Source organism: Dipodomys ordii, unplaced genomic scaffold, assembly GCF_000151885.1.
Source record: "Dipodomys ordii isolate 6190 unplaced genomic scaffold, Dord_2.0 Scaffold37, whole genome shotgun sequence".
Lineage (NCBI taxonomy): Eukaryota > Metazoa > Chordata > Mammalia > Rodentia > Heteromyidae > Dipodomys > Dipodomys ordii.
Genome location: NW_012267253.1, coordinates 3888142 through 3902882, shown reverse-complemented (window position 1 = coordinate 3902882; position 14741 = coordinate 3888142). Strand labels below are relative to the sequence as shown.

The window sequence follows — 14741 nt, the reverse complement described above, 5'->3', positions numbered from 1 at the left end:
AAAACAAAATCCACATGAGACTTGTCTTAACTGGTATCCAAGCTTATTACACTTTTAGTGATGTTACTTAAGAATGTTTTCTTTTTTAATTTTTATTGTAAAGGTCATGTACAGAAAGGCTACAGTTATGTAAGTCAGGTGATGAGTACATTTCGTTTGGAACAGTGCCACCTCTTCTCTCATTTTCTCCCAGTTTTTCCCCTCCCGACCCCACTCCCCCACAAGTTGTATTAAGTATCACTGCTAATTAGTTCATACTTTATCCTACTATTTCTGTGCTTTCCCTTACCCTCCCCAAATCAGATAAATTTACATATAAGACAAAGGGTACAGAAAAATTTTTAAAAAGGAACAAAAGGGGGAAAGCAGAGGAAAAAAACCACAAAAGTAAAATAAAAAAAACCTCGTTTCCATTTCTTGGAGTTCATTTCAATAAGCATCATTTTATATGATCATATGCACATAGCTATTGAGCCCTTGTGATCCTCTCCTAATAATATCCTCCTGAGGCCCAATGGAATACAAGACCCAGAAATGAACACACAGACCTGTAGCTACCTAATATTTGATCAGTGAGCCAAAAATACAGGATGTAAGAAAGACAACCTCTTTAACAAATGGTGATGACAGAATTGGCTATATATGTGCAGAAAACTGAAGTTAAATCTGTATACATCACCTACACCAGAATCAATTCCAAATGGAACAAAGACCTCAAAGTAAGACCAGATACCTTGAAAATTTTACAGGAAGGGATAGGGAAAATATAAGGGCTCCTATACACAGGTCGAAACTTCCTAGATATAAAGATCCAGAATTACAACAAATCAAAGAAAGACTGGATAAATGGGGCTGCATTAAACTGAACAGTTTCTGCATGACAAAGGATAGAGCTAGTAAGATAGAAAGCCCACAGAATGGGAGAAAATCTCTACTAGTTATGCATCAGACAAGGGCCTCATATCTAATATATACTTAAGAGCTCAAAAAATTAACCCCCTCAAAAACAAATCCTCAAAGAAACAACAACCTAATTAGTAAATGGACTAAAGACTAAAAAGAGACTTTTCAAAAGAAGAATGGCCAATGGACATATGAAGAGATGTTCAACATCTCTGGCCATAAAAGAAATGCAAATCAAAATAACATTGAAATTCTACCTCACCCCAGTTAGAATAGCCATTTTCAAGAAAATTAACCGTAACAGATGCTGGTGGGGATGTAGCCAAAAAGGAACACTACTACTCTGTTGGTGGAAATATAATCAATCACTCTGAAAAGCAGTATGGAAATTCCTCAAAAGACTAAACATAAAAAGGTCAGATAAGTTGATGTTAGTGTTAGGTGAAATGAACACAAAGATAAGTATTCAAATGTTTTTCCTTTCTTGCAATTGTTTCTAACATATTCTTTGTTGTTTTGTATGTCCCTCCACTCCCCCCCCCCCTATAACCCCTGCTTACACTGTATTTTTTGTTGGTATAATGTGTGGAGAGGAAGGGAAAAAACAAATCGTTTAAATAGGGATACAGGCGGACCCATTGCAACAATGAGATGTACAAGTCATTATGTCAGAAAACAAACTTTACAACTTTGGCCAGGGCAGGGGTGGCAGGGGGAGGGGGAGGTGTGGGAGGAAATGGGAAGGGATGGGAAGGGGAAACAAAGGAGGAGGCAACAATGCTTGATAAGAAATATACTCTTGGGGCTAGGAAGATGGCTCAGTGGTAGAGCACTTGCCTTGCCTTGCACGCCTGAGGCCCTGGGTTCGATTCCTCAGCACCATATAAGCAAAAAAGAAAAAGCCGGAAGTGGCACTGTGGCTCAAGCGGTAGAGCACTAGCCTTGAGCTGAAGAGCTGAGAGACAGCGCCCAGGCCCAGAGTTCAGGCCCCACGACCGGACCAAAAAAAAAAAAAAGAAATGTACTCTTTACCTTGCCCATGTAATTGTAACCCCTCTGTACAGTTTTTTCACACACACACACAAAAAAAGACTAAACATAGAGCTTCACTAAGACCTAGCAATCCCACCTGGGAATTTATCCAACTGACCACAAACCAGGCCACCCTGAAGCTACCAGCACAATATGTTTATTGCAGTACCAAGATAAACCTGATGCCCCTCAGTAGATGAATGGATAAAGACAATACGGTATATATATATATATACACACACACACATACACACACACACACACACACACACACACACACAATGGAATCCTATACTCCATCAAAAGGAATGATATTGCCCCATTAATAAGAAAATGTAAAGACCTGGAAAAAATATTAAGTGAAGTAAGCAAGAACCACATAAACATAGGTTGAATGGCTTCCCTGATCTGTAAAAATTAAAATGTATCTATAAATCTATAAGTGAACACATGGACAGTAAAAGGCAAAAAAAAAATAATGCTTGGGCATGATAAACAGGACTCTTAATCACACAGTGAGAATGTTTTCTTTACAATGATTGAGAAGCTAATTTTTTAAAAATGCTGCCAGGTATACAACAGTTAACAGAACTTCACATTTTTTTCTGGGGTTTTGTTTTTTTACCTTTTTTTTCTTTTTATTAATGGAATATGTGGATGTCTCTTAATTTTGTTCAATGACTACAGAACCAGGAAAAGCTGTTGCTGCTACTGATACATCCCATACTACTATTTTATATATATATATATATATATATCAGTTCTATACATATATATTTATATATATATATATATATATATATATATATATATCTTGAATTTTTGGAAACCTTAGCTTTTCTGTCAACTTTGGAAAAAGTATCCCAGTTTACCGTGTTGACATTGTTCAGAAATTAATAGCTACTATATTGGTCTAGTAACAAATGTAATTTTTTTCCATTTATACAGGGGTAAATGCACTGTATTAACTATATAAGGTCTTACTTATGTGGGTTTGGTAATAAGATACTCTCTAAATAATGAAGAAAAACTTATTACAATGTGTTTATTCAAGACAAAAAGATCAATAAAGTAAAAGAGAAACCTAGGATTTTGAAATATGACTCATGGGGAAGTAAAAATAAGAAACAACAAACTCAATAAAAGATGCTGGGCTGATTAACACATGAGAAAAATTAGATGCCTTCCTCACTATACTAATACATTCATAAACATTTAAAATCTGAACAGTATTTTAAGACCATTAGAAAAAAATAAGATAGAGGCAGAAATCCACAGATTGGATTACATAGCTACAAGCCAAGTATCAGAAACTAGAAAGAGGCAGGAAGACTCTACTTTCTTACAGTGAGCATGGTCTCAAGAATAACCTGAATTTAGACTGTTAGCCTCCAGAACTGAGACAATGCATTTGCATTTGTGCATTTGAAGAAAATACACTATAAAAATAGAATGATGGTGTAAGTAAAGAATGCATGAAGAATCTAAAGCACAAAAAAGAAAACTCTGAATCCAATAAGCATGAAAATAAGCTAAATCTCATTAAGTAATCAGGGAATAAAAACGAGAAAGTATTGGGATAGTAAGCATTAAAATCTGAAACTATAATGTAAGGAAACCGAAAAAGAATGTAGAACACAGAGCTGGGGTTGTGGCTTAGCGATAGAACACACTGGTAGTATGGAAAAGGTCTGGGTTCCATTCTCAACACCAAAATAAACTCTCCAAAAGCATAACAAAACAAAAAAACTGCCTGGCGCCAGTTGCTCACACCTGCAATCCTAGCTTCTCAGGAGGCTGACATCTGAGGATCACGGTTCAAAGCCAGCCCGGGCAGAAAGTCTGTGAGACTTTTATCCCCAATTAACCACTCAGAAAACCGTAAGTGGTGCTGTGGCTCATGCGGTCCAGCGCTCGCCTTGAGCTGAAGAACATGAGGACAGCACCCAAGCCCAGAGTTCAAGCCCCATGACCGACAAAACAAAAACAAAAACAAAAAACCCAGCAGATCACCTAGTAACTGCATTTGCAACTATAAATTTCTACCCTTGTGTGCCAAATAATTTGGTCAAATTCTAAATGAGCATTACTCTATGATCCAGCATTCCAACACCAGTTGTAAGCTAGGATAAATTATACGCATGGTCATAAATAAATAGGTATCAAATAATAAGCAAAGAACAAAATATTAAGAGTCAATTCAAGCATGTGTAAAACTGTTTTGGGGTATATAAACACATAATGAAACCAGAGCAAATTTGTTGCAGCAGCTACCTCTTATAGGAGGCAGAGGTAATAAAGGTAGGAGAAATAGATGGAAGAGGCTTAGTATTCAAGACAGTATTACAGACTTCAACATTAACATTAACTATAATTAGGTTAAATATTTTAATCTGAAGAATTAGAATACTAACATTTTCTAGAGGTAGACTTGTATCAAGTTTTACTAAAACATCCACTGTACTGTTGTTTAATTTACTATTATTACTGTTTATGATACACAGAAAGAGGCTGGTAAGAATATTCTACTCTGGTAATGAGAATAAAAGTTTGGGTGCTGCTATACTGTTTTTCAATTTTTCATAATAAGCATACATTAATTTTAGGATTGGAGAAATAATAATTCTGAATAGGGCAAAATATGTAGGTGGTTAATAAAATAAAACAAAAATGGTACTTTTAAGGTTCATAAAAACAAGATTACCAGCACACTTGCTTCAGTGTTAAAAATACTCCTTAATTTCTAAACAACCAAAACACAAACCTATTTTTTGAATTCCTAAATGTTTGCATAAAATATTAACATACCAATGGACAGAACAAGATTTCTCCTGTAAACATTACAACCTTTAACAAGAGATAAAGGACTTCATAAAAACTATTGACTACTAATAGTTTCATCATAACCTGTAATTACACAAAAATACACAGAAAATGTAAGAAATAAAGTTGATAGGTACCTCAATATGAGTTATTTTATTACAGTAATATTTTGTGAAACCCATCTCAAATTGGCAAATAATCAGAAACTACCAAAGTTTAGCACTATTCCATCAGAAAATAGTTGAAAGTTTTGTTACATGTAATGAATTTTGATCACTGCATAGTATAACCTCTCTAAACCTTGTTCCTAAACTGCAAAATGAGCACAAAAGGATGTGGAGATAAAATACAGGAAATAGCTTAACTGAAAATCTACATGTCTACTTTTTGTAAGAAACAAGGTCAGATCCAAGAACAAGCTACACCTAGCATTAGTGGGACAACTAAACTGAGTAAAGAAAGGTTTAATTGTTCACCAAGAGAAATAAAGGAACTAAATTTAGAAGATAGTAACTGAAATTTCATGAAATAAAAACAACAGAATCTCTAATAGACACGAAAAAATTTAGCCAGGCGTCAGTGGCTCACACCTGTAATCCTAGCTACTCAGGAGGCTGAGATCTGAGGATCATAGTTCAAGTCCAGCCTGGGCAGGAAAAGCAATGAAACTCTTTTCTCCAATAAACCACCAGAAAACCGGATGTGGCACTGTATCTCAAGTGGTAGAGCACTTGCCTTGAGCTGAAGAACTTAGGGACAGCACCCAGGCCCAGAGTTCAAGCCCCATGACCAAAAAATAAATAAAAATAAAAAATAAATTAAATATTGAAAATTTAAACACTGACATATGACAACAAAATAAGCCCTCCATCAAGTCCTTTTTTTTTTTTCAGTCTTGGGGCTTGAACTCAGGGCCTGTCACTATCCCTGATATTCTTTTACTCAAAGCTATCACTCTATCACTTGATCCACAGAGCCACTTCAGGCTTTTTCTGTTCATGTGATACTGAGGAATAGAAGCTAGGTCTTCATGCATGGTAGGCAAACACTCTACTACTAAGTCACTTTCCCAGCAAGTCTTAAGATGTGAACATTTGTATATTACACACACACACACACATACACACACACACACGCCTGTAAAAAAGCTAATAAAGATTGTAAACAGCCTGGTACCTGTGGCTCACACCTGTAACACTAATTACTTGGGTAGGTAAGAATGGGAAGATTGGCCAGGCACCAGTAGTCACGACTGTAATCCTACTCAGGAGGCTGAGATCTGAGAATTGTCATTTGAAATCAGTCTGGACTGGAAGTAGAGATGTGACTCAAGTGGTAGAGTGCTAGCCTTGAACAAAAGAAGCTCAAGGATAGTGCCAAGGCTCTGAGTTCAAGCAAGCCCTAGGATTGGCACCATAAAAGAGGGAGAGGGGGAGGCGTGGGGATTAAAATTTGAAGGAGGTCAGGCAAAAAGTTCATGAGACTCCCTTCTCAAGCCATGGCTGGATGAGGTAGTGCATATCAGTCATTCCAGCAACTATAAGATGTCTAAAAATAGGAAGAGTGTAGTCCAGGTATATTCCTGGCAGAAAAATCAGACTCTACCTTAAAAATAACTAGTGTGAAACAGGGTTAAAAGCTCAGTGACAGAGTACCTTAAGGCCTAAGTTTAAACTCCCTCATCAAACTGTAAACCACAATATGTAATGCACAGCTAATTAGATGGAAGATAGAAAACAAGCCCAACATGAAAACAGGAACATCAGAATGGAGAATTATGCCTCTAAATATTTTATTTTTACCACTTTATAGATATCCTAGGAGAGTCGTTTTTTTTCTTGTCTCAGCTCACAAACCAAAAAAGTGATTCAGAAACCTGGTTTACCAAGTAACCAATACAAATCAATCTATTAGTCAATAAGAGTAAGAGCCGGGCTTTCAAATCTTCAATATTGCTATATTGTTTCATAGTTAAACAATAACCACAAAATTTCAGAAGCATCTTACCAAGGTGATGTCGCGGGAAGCTGCAGCTGCGCTCATGTGCAAGCTAGGCTGTCGTACTGAACTGCTGCAGTCAAGGGCACGAGCAAATGTCCCAACAGCACTGAATAAACCAAACACAAAAAAATTAGCCTGCCATTTCTTTGTCTTAAAAAAAACTTGGGTAGTGAATGAGAAAAATTATTTTTAAAAATTTAAGAAGTCATTGGATATTAGAGAATCAAGAATCAACTAAAAAGTATCTTTCTTTTTGCCTCTATAAAAAGATTTAAATACAGGTGGAACACTCCTATCTAAATATCGAAAAAGTTCCAAAACTTGAAACTTTGAGCACTGATATGACTAATACAAGTGGAAAATTCTGTACTATGATACTTTGTTTCATAAACAATTATTGCTTAAAATTACTTTTGATCTCCACATACAATCTGTACACATAAGTGAATAATTTTGCATTTAGACTTAGGACCCATTGTTAAGTCATACCTCATTATAAATACATATACATACATTCCTAAATTTAAAAAAAAATTCTCATTCCAAGCATTTCAGATAAAGGATATTAGCCTGCAATTGACAAACCATTTTACTATATATAACTGTAATTCAGTCAAGAAAATTAGCCTGTATGGACATAAAGAAGAAATAAAATGCGATGGTGTAAATAATTTGATATTCAAATTTGTTTTTTTTTTTAAGTAAATCAGTTACATGGTGACTACTATCACAAAGCAAGTTCCAACCACTTTTTTTTTCTTCCAGTCATGGGGCTTGAACTCTGGGCCTGGGCACTGTCCTTCAGCTCTTCGGCTCAAGGCTAGTGCTCTACCACTTGAGCCACAGTATCAATTTTGGTTTTCTGGTGGTTTACTGGAGATAAGAGTCTCATGGACTTTCCTGCCCAGGCTGACTCTGAACCTCCATCCTCAGATCTCAGCCTCCTGAGTAGCTAGGATTACAGGCTTGACCTTCCGGCACCAGCTCTGACTACTTTTGAACTAACTGTAGAAATCCTTTCCTATGAGTACTATAATATTTAATTAATTTCTACTAAATCCTATTTTTAAAAAAAGTCCACAGTGCTGATTTTCATGTATGATTCAGAGAGCTTTTCTATATGTAAAGGAGTTTTGGGGCTGGGAATATGGCTTAGTGCTTGCCTAGCATGCATGAAGCCCTGGGTTAGACTCCTCAGTACCACATAAACAGAAAAAGCCAGAAGCAGTGTTGTGGCTCAAGTGGTGGAGTGCTAGTCTTGAGCAAAAGAAGCTCAGGGACAGTGCCCAGACACTGAGTTCAAGCCCCAGGACTGGTACAAAAAAAGAGGCTTAACTTCAAGAGGTACAGAATGAGATGAAGTTGAGACTTAAGACTGTCTGCCAGTATTTTTAAACATTAGCTAAGGAAAAGATTGTTCAAACATTTTAATTAAAATATGACACATATGTAAAAACTACCACAATGCACAGCTACTTACTTATCACAGTGAATGTACTTAGGTTCTAACCAACAATGAGGTACAAAAAAGAAAAGATACCAATCCCTCCCACATTATTCCCAATTCCTGCTTCCCAAAGGAACCATGATCCCGGATCCTAACACCACAGGTAAGTTTTGCTCATATGAAATCACACAGTACGGACACACTGTGTTATTTTCAGACAGGATCCACTATAGCCCAGGTTAGGCCAGAAACTCACTCTGTGGTCTAGGCTGCCCTCAAACTCATGATACTCCTACCTCAGCTTCCTGAGTGCTGGGATTTCAGATGTGTGACATCATCAAATTGTCAGCCAGAGCTGTACTCATCTATTTTCCTTATGATGGAGTGTTCTTTTTTATTTCCTATGCCCACCTCTGCTCACTGTTAATCAACAGTAGGTGCTGTTTAAAATTTGGCGCTACTATGAATGGTAGCACTAATGTCACTTGTTTATATCCTTTAGTACACAGGTGTACTAAATACACAGGTGTATGCTTTTCTGTCAGGTGAAGTTTAAGGGATGTGGCATTAGATAGCATAGTCTTCTAAAGCAGTTGTAACAGTTCCATGTCTTTGCTAATTCTTGGCATTTGAAAACTGGGCCTTAAGAAGTGTAGGCATGGCTCAAGTGGTAGAGAACCATCCTGGAACAAAAAAGCCAAGTAAGACTGAGGACTTGAGTTTAAGCCCCAATACATGCACAAAAACAAAAAACAAAAACCACCATAAATTGAGCCTTAGTTTGCATTCAGATTACTTTTTTATGCCAGGTGCCAATAGCTCAAGTCTGTAATCTTACTACTCAAAAGGCTGAGATCTGAGAATCATGGTTTGAAGCCAGTCAGGTCGGGAAAGTCTGTGAAACTCCCATCTCTGATTAAGCACAAAAAACCAGAAGTGGAGCTGTAGTACAAATCATATAGCACTATCTTTGAGCACAAAAGCTCAACGACAGTGCTCAGGCCCAGAGTTCAAACCCGAGGACTGGCACACACACAAAAAGATAGTACAGATATATAATTCCTTAGTGACCCTTTTTCTGACTTCCAAGAAAAAGAAATATAGCTCAGCTCATGGCAATTGTAAAAGTAATAAAACAAAGTGCAAATCAAATATAAAAGTGCTGTGTCTTTTCATATACTTTCTCTGGAATTTTCCCACTGACTTTGTTTCCTAATAACGTACATTAAATGCTTTAATCCAATCATTTAAAGAAATAAGGGTTCTGTATTCCAAATACTGTGTTACTTTCCTTGATGACTATCTCTAAGAACAGTGCTGCCAACGGATGAGCTAAGACTGTTTTTCTTTTGTATTATGAACAAAGTGCAACAGAAAATATTATATCTGATTCTAGTCTTCTGCCATGTCTGATTCCTTCAAGGAAATAAATTTATTAGAGTCATCTAGACCTACCCTCAAATCCAATAGGTATATTTATATCCATTAATGTGTAATATATATAAAACCATTTGTGAAATGTAATATATTGTACATTATACAATTTTTTAAAAATGATCACACTGTATACATAGGAATGATCAAACTGTATGTCCTTCATTCAACATTACTTTTGAGATTTATCTCTTTGCTACATACAGTTCTAATTCATTCATTTTAATTGCTAAAAAGTAATAGTACATTGTATGAATATACCTTTATTCATTTATCATTTTTTGCTGATGTTCGCTCAGGATTTTCCCCAATTTATCTACTATTCCAATGTCATGATAATCTTATTCACTTTCTGCTTTGTGGCAATTTTCCATGAGCACCATTTGTTCTCATAATTACAATAACAAAATTTTTACCCCATTCACTTTCTTGAGCAAAGAGCCAAGGGGAAAAGCAAGCCAGTCAGGCTGACAGCCTTGTGTGCACAAAGGCCCTCCTCATGCACTATGAGGAACCTGAGAGGCATACTTCTACTGGTACCTGGATAATCTAATCTAGAGGAAAGTCACATAAAATAGTTGCTTTCATTAAACATCAAAAATTCAGTTGTGAGATTTCTTCTTTACACTATTGTTTTCTTAACCAGTGAAAATTAATAAACTTATTTTCATTTAGTACAGGAAATGATAGTAATCATACTATTTAGGAAGCAGTGGCATATATTAAGCTTTCTTATATGACTAGAAAAATAATAATATAACCAACAAGAAAAAAGTAGAATGCAAAGGAAGGAAAATATCTGAACTACAAATTATTTTGAGAAGAAAAGGTATTCCTTGCCTCAATAATGCCATACTCACCGAGCTACAACTAAAAACTGGTCAATCTGCCGATCTGTGAGTGGACTATTGGGATCCCACACCTTAACTTCCAGTTTTGACTGTTCCCTTTCATCTGAGTCTCCTGCCCAAGAACAAAGAAAATGGAATGTTGTTACTAACAAAACCCACTGTACCATATGGTTGATGACTACAGTCACTCATTATACTTTAGGAATATTCACATGTAAAGTGAATGCTCAGTTTTAGTACATTATTTCAGATGGCAAATATACATGCAACACCTTGTAAAGTGAGTAATACACCAGGCCAACCACACAGTATCAGCATTAAGATCCACTTCCTGAATACCTATATGTGTGAGGCAGTAAGCCCCATACTAAGGAATACAGCCATGAAATGAGAACCTCTCTAACATAAGCTGCTTCAACTATGATAAACCATATGTATAAATATCTATAATACAAACAAAGCAAAGATTTATGAGCTATAACTATGGCTGTAAGAATTTGAAAACAAAACTTTTCAGGCTACCTAGGAAACAATGTCATGAAGGAGTTAATATTTCTGCTAAGAACTGAAAGGCACAATATACACTAATAGAAGAGAGAATTCAAAAATAAGAACATGAAAAGGTCATGGGGTATTGAAATGTGGTAGAGAGAAAAAAACACTCATTTTGTCTAGATACTAGAGGCAATGAGAATACATGACTAAGGGAAGGGAGCTGGGAGAAGGGAGAGAAAGGAACTACAGGAAGGGAGAAAGGGAGAGAGGGAGGGAGGGAGGCAATAAGGAGATAAAGGCCAAGGCAAAGACTCACTAAAATGCAGGATACTTTATTTAGAATATCTCACAAGGAATTATAACTACTTTCTAGAACTGAATACAGGACAAAGGATAGTAATGGAAAACAGGTTTGAGAATCAATCAAAATTTTGTTTTGTACCCATAGATTCTACTAGGCTAGGAATTCTTTGATGACAAAGACTGATTTTGAGCCCTGTATCTGTAAATATCAGGCAGTGTGCCTTACACTTACTGTTATCACACTCTGAAACCAAAAATTCCTTGATGACTGATAAATTCCAGCAATGAGACTCAGAGCATAGGAACAAATAGATATCAGTGGATGGGAAAAAGAATCAGGTGTTGCTTTGCCAGCAGCCTCCTAAGTCAGCCAACTATAGTCAGTTTGTGGACTAGTTCAGAGGCAGATAACAAGAGGACTAACTGCCACTCCCAACACAAAATAGCACAAGCAGAGTATAGCTAATGGTTTGCTAATCAAAAGAATTTGCAAGAATTTTATTTTTTATAGCTTTTGTTTACAATTCTCAGCATGCTAAAAGCCCAGGCACTTGACATTAGCTACATTTTTTTTTGGTCGGTTGTGGGGCTTGAACTCTGGGCCTGTGAACTGTTCCTCAGCTCTTCTGCTCAAGGTGAGCACTCTACCACTTAAGCCACAGCGTCACTTCAGGTTTTCTGGTAGTTAGTTGGAGATAGAGTCTAATGGACTTTTTCTGCCCTGGCTGGCTTTGAACAGTGATCCTCAGATCTCAGCCTCCTGAGTAGCTAGGATTAAAGGCATGAGCCACCAGCACCTGTCTCATTAACTACATTTTTTTTGTTTGTTGTTGTTGGTTGTAGGGCTTGAACTCTGGGTTTGGGCGCTGTCCCTCTACTCTTCAGCTCAAGGCTAGTGCTCTACCACTTGAGCCACAGCGCCGCTTCCGGTTTTCTAGTGGTTTATTGGAGATAAAAGTCTCACGGACTTTCCTGCCTGGGATGGCTTTGAACCTCGATCCTGAGATCTCAGCCTCCTGAGTAGCTAGGATTGCAGGCATAAGCCACCAGCGCCCAGCATTAACTACATTTTTAAGACCAGGTTTTTGTTATTGGTGGTGGTGGTGGTGGTGGTGGTATGTGTGTGTGTGTGTGAGTGTGCCAACAGTGGGGCTTGAACTCAGGGGCTCAAGCTCTCCCTTGTTGTTGTGTTTGGTTTTTTTCATTTTTTGATTTCTGGGTTTCTTTTGTTCAAGGCCAGTTTTCTACCACATGAGCTATACCTTCAGATTCTAAGAATATTTTTTAGTGCTGTAAACTGTACAAAACTTGAAGATAAGAAAATATGAATTACACTTTTCCAAATCTTAAAAAAAAACCTGGTTTAATTTTATGTAAGATGGTAATGGTTTTTCCCATTATATCAAAACAGTGATAGCAAAAACAAATGTACTGAGAGCACTTGCCTGCCAAGTACAAGGCCCTGAGTTTGGCCCTCAGCACTGCAAAAATAAATAAAATAAATAAATGTACCTGTTTAAATAATACTGATGAGGTGGTACTTTTCAGTATTAAACTGTCTGTTGCAGTCTGCAAAACGTAAAAGTAAGACTGATATTTGCTATTCAAATTTGAGTTAGCTAATTTGAAATTTTTCAATTTAATTCATGGATTCTACAAGCAGACAGTACAAAAAGAATTCATTCCAAACAATAACAAAATACTCTTGGATACTCTTATATCAAAAACAGGACAATACCCCCCCCAAATAAAAACAACCACAAAAGGATACAGAAATGTTCTATATCAAATAGTCACTATAGATTAAATTGCAATTAAAATTTTGGATTCAACAAATAATTATATTCATATCACAGTTTTATCACCATACCACAGGGGGGAAACTTTTTAAGATCTTGAATAAGCTTACTTAGTATCTGCATAAATTTTCAGCTAACTTCTAGAGATCTTGGGTATGGTACATATCCCACAGTCTGGTCACATTCTTCCAGTCACTGTAATACTCTTACCTCACTCCTCTACTTTTGACAAAATGGGCAATTATAATCTGCTTGGGTTCCATATAATCAAATAGCCAAACCCATGAAGGTCTCCCTAACCCCTGAATTCCCACAAATTAATTTATCAACAAATTATACAATTGTGTATATCTTCTATTTTTGTTTTTGAAAAATTAAGAAATGAAGATCCAGAAATAATTTTAAATGTTAAAATTTTCCACTCATATATTAAGATTCCTGTAAAATACTGTTAAAGTACTTCTTCGATATATCCCTTACAGGCACCTAATGGTACTAGCATAATCTGAAGAACTAAGGCTATATCACATTGTCCTTTTCCCAGACAACTGGTAATATTCTTTGTCCCAAATAAAATTCACTTCCTTTGTACCAAGTATCACAGTGCTGTGTGTGTGTATATGTGTATGCTGGACCTGGAGCTTGGACTCAAGAACTGGGCACTGTCCCTTTATTGCTCTCTATCACTTGAGCCACATCTCTATTTCCGGCTTTTTGGTGACTAATTGGAGCTAAGATTCTCAAGGTCCTTCCTGCCTGTGCTCACTTCAAACAACAATCCTCAGATCTCAGCCTCCAGAGAAGCTAGGATTACACAGGTGTGAGCCACCAGCATCTAGCAATACTCTCTCTCTCTCTCTCTCTCTCTCTCCCCACCCCGCCTCCAATCCTGGGGCTTGAACTCAGGGCCTGGGCACTATGTTTGAGCTTCTTTTGCTCAAGATTAGCCCTCTACCATATTTGTGCCACAGTGCCACTTCTAGCTTTTTTTGAGCAGTTTCTTGGAGATAAAGAGTTTCACAGACTTTCTTGCCCAGGTTTGTTCAGAACCATGACCTTCCTGAGTAGCTAGGATTACAGGCATGACCCATGGGCATCTGGCCTAGCAATACTTTTAATGCTACATTTAATTCACATATACAAGGATGGCCTTGGTCACTAATTTTGCTAAATAGTGTTTTAAAAGTTCTGGCCAGGGGCTGGGAAGGTAGCTCAGTGGTAGAGCGCTTGCCTTGCATGCATGAGGCCCTGGGTTCCATTCCTCAGCACCACATAAGCAAAAAGAAAAAAGCCGGAAGTGGTGCTGTGGCTCAAGTGGTAGAGTGCTAGCCTTGAGCTGAAGAACTGAGGAACAGTGCCCAGGCCCAGAGTTCAGGCCCCATGACCGGACCCAAAAAATAAAATAAAATAAAAGTTCTGACCAATGTGATAAAATACGAGTCAATAAAATTAAGATACCCTCATTTGTCAGCCTATTATCTTTTTCCTAGTGCTTAAAATACCTTCTCCCTCTGTCATTCAGTTTATATCCTATGAGATCAGAATTTCATCTGTCCTACCCTTTACTCTGCCTTTCTTTTAACCAGAGTGTAATCAATCTTTACCATTTCATTTTATATTATTTTTTAGGATTCCCAGACTTTATACACATCT

At 37.0% G+C, this 14741-nt stretch overlaps 1 protein-coding gene across 1 annotated transcript in view; it reads right to left on the bottom strand.

The window, feature by feature from the left end:
• Mta3 (metastasis associated 1 family, member 3) overlaps nucleotides 1-14741 on the bottom strand; it is a 146650-nt gene that overhangs the window by 66447 nt on the left and 65462 nt on the right. The window contains exons 7-8 of the mRNA XM_013017904.1: nucleotides 10501-10603; nucleotides 6766-6865 (exon numbers count right to left, since the gene is read on the bottom strand). Coding sequence (XP_012873358.1) covers nucleotides 6766-6865; nucleotides 10501-10603 — 203 coding nt within the window. The remainder of the gene's footprint in view (nucleotides 1-6765; nucleotides 6866-10500; nucleotides 10604-14741) is intronic.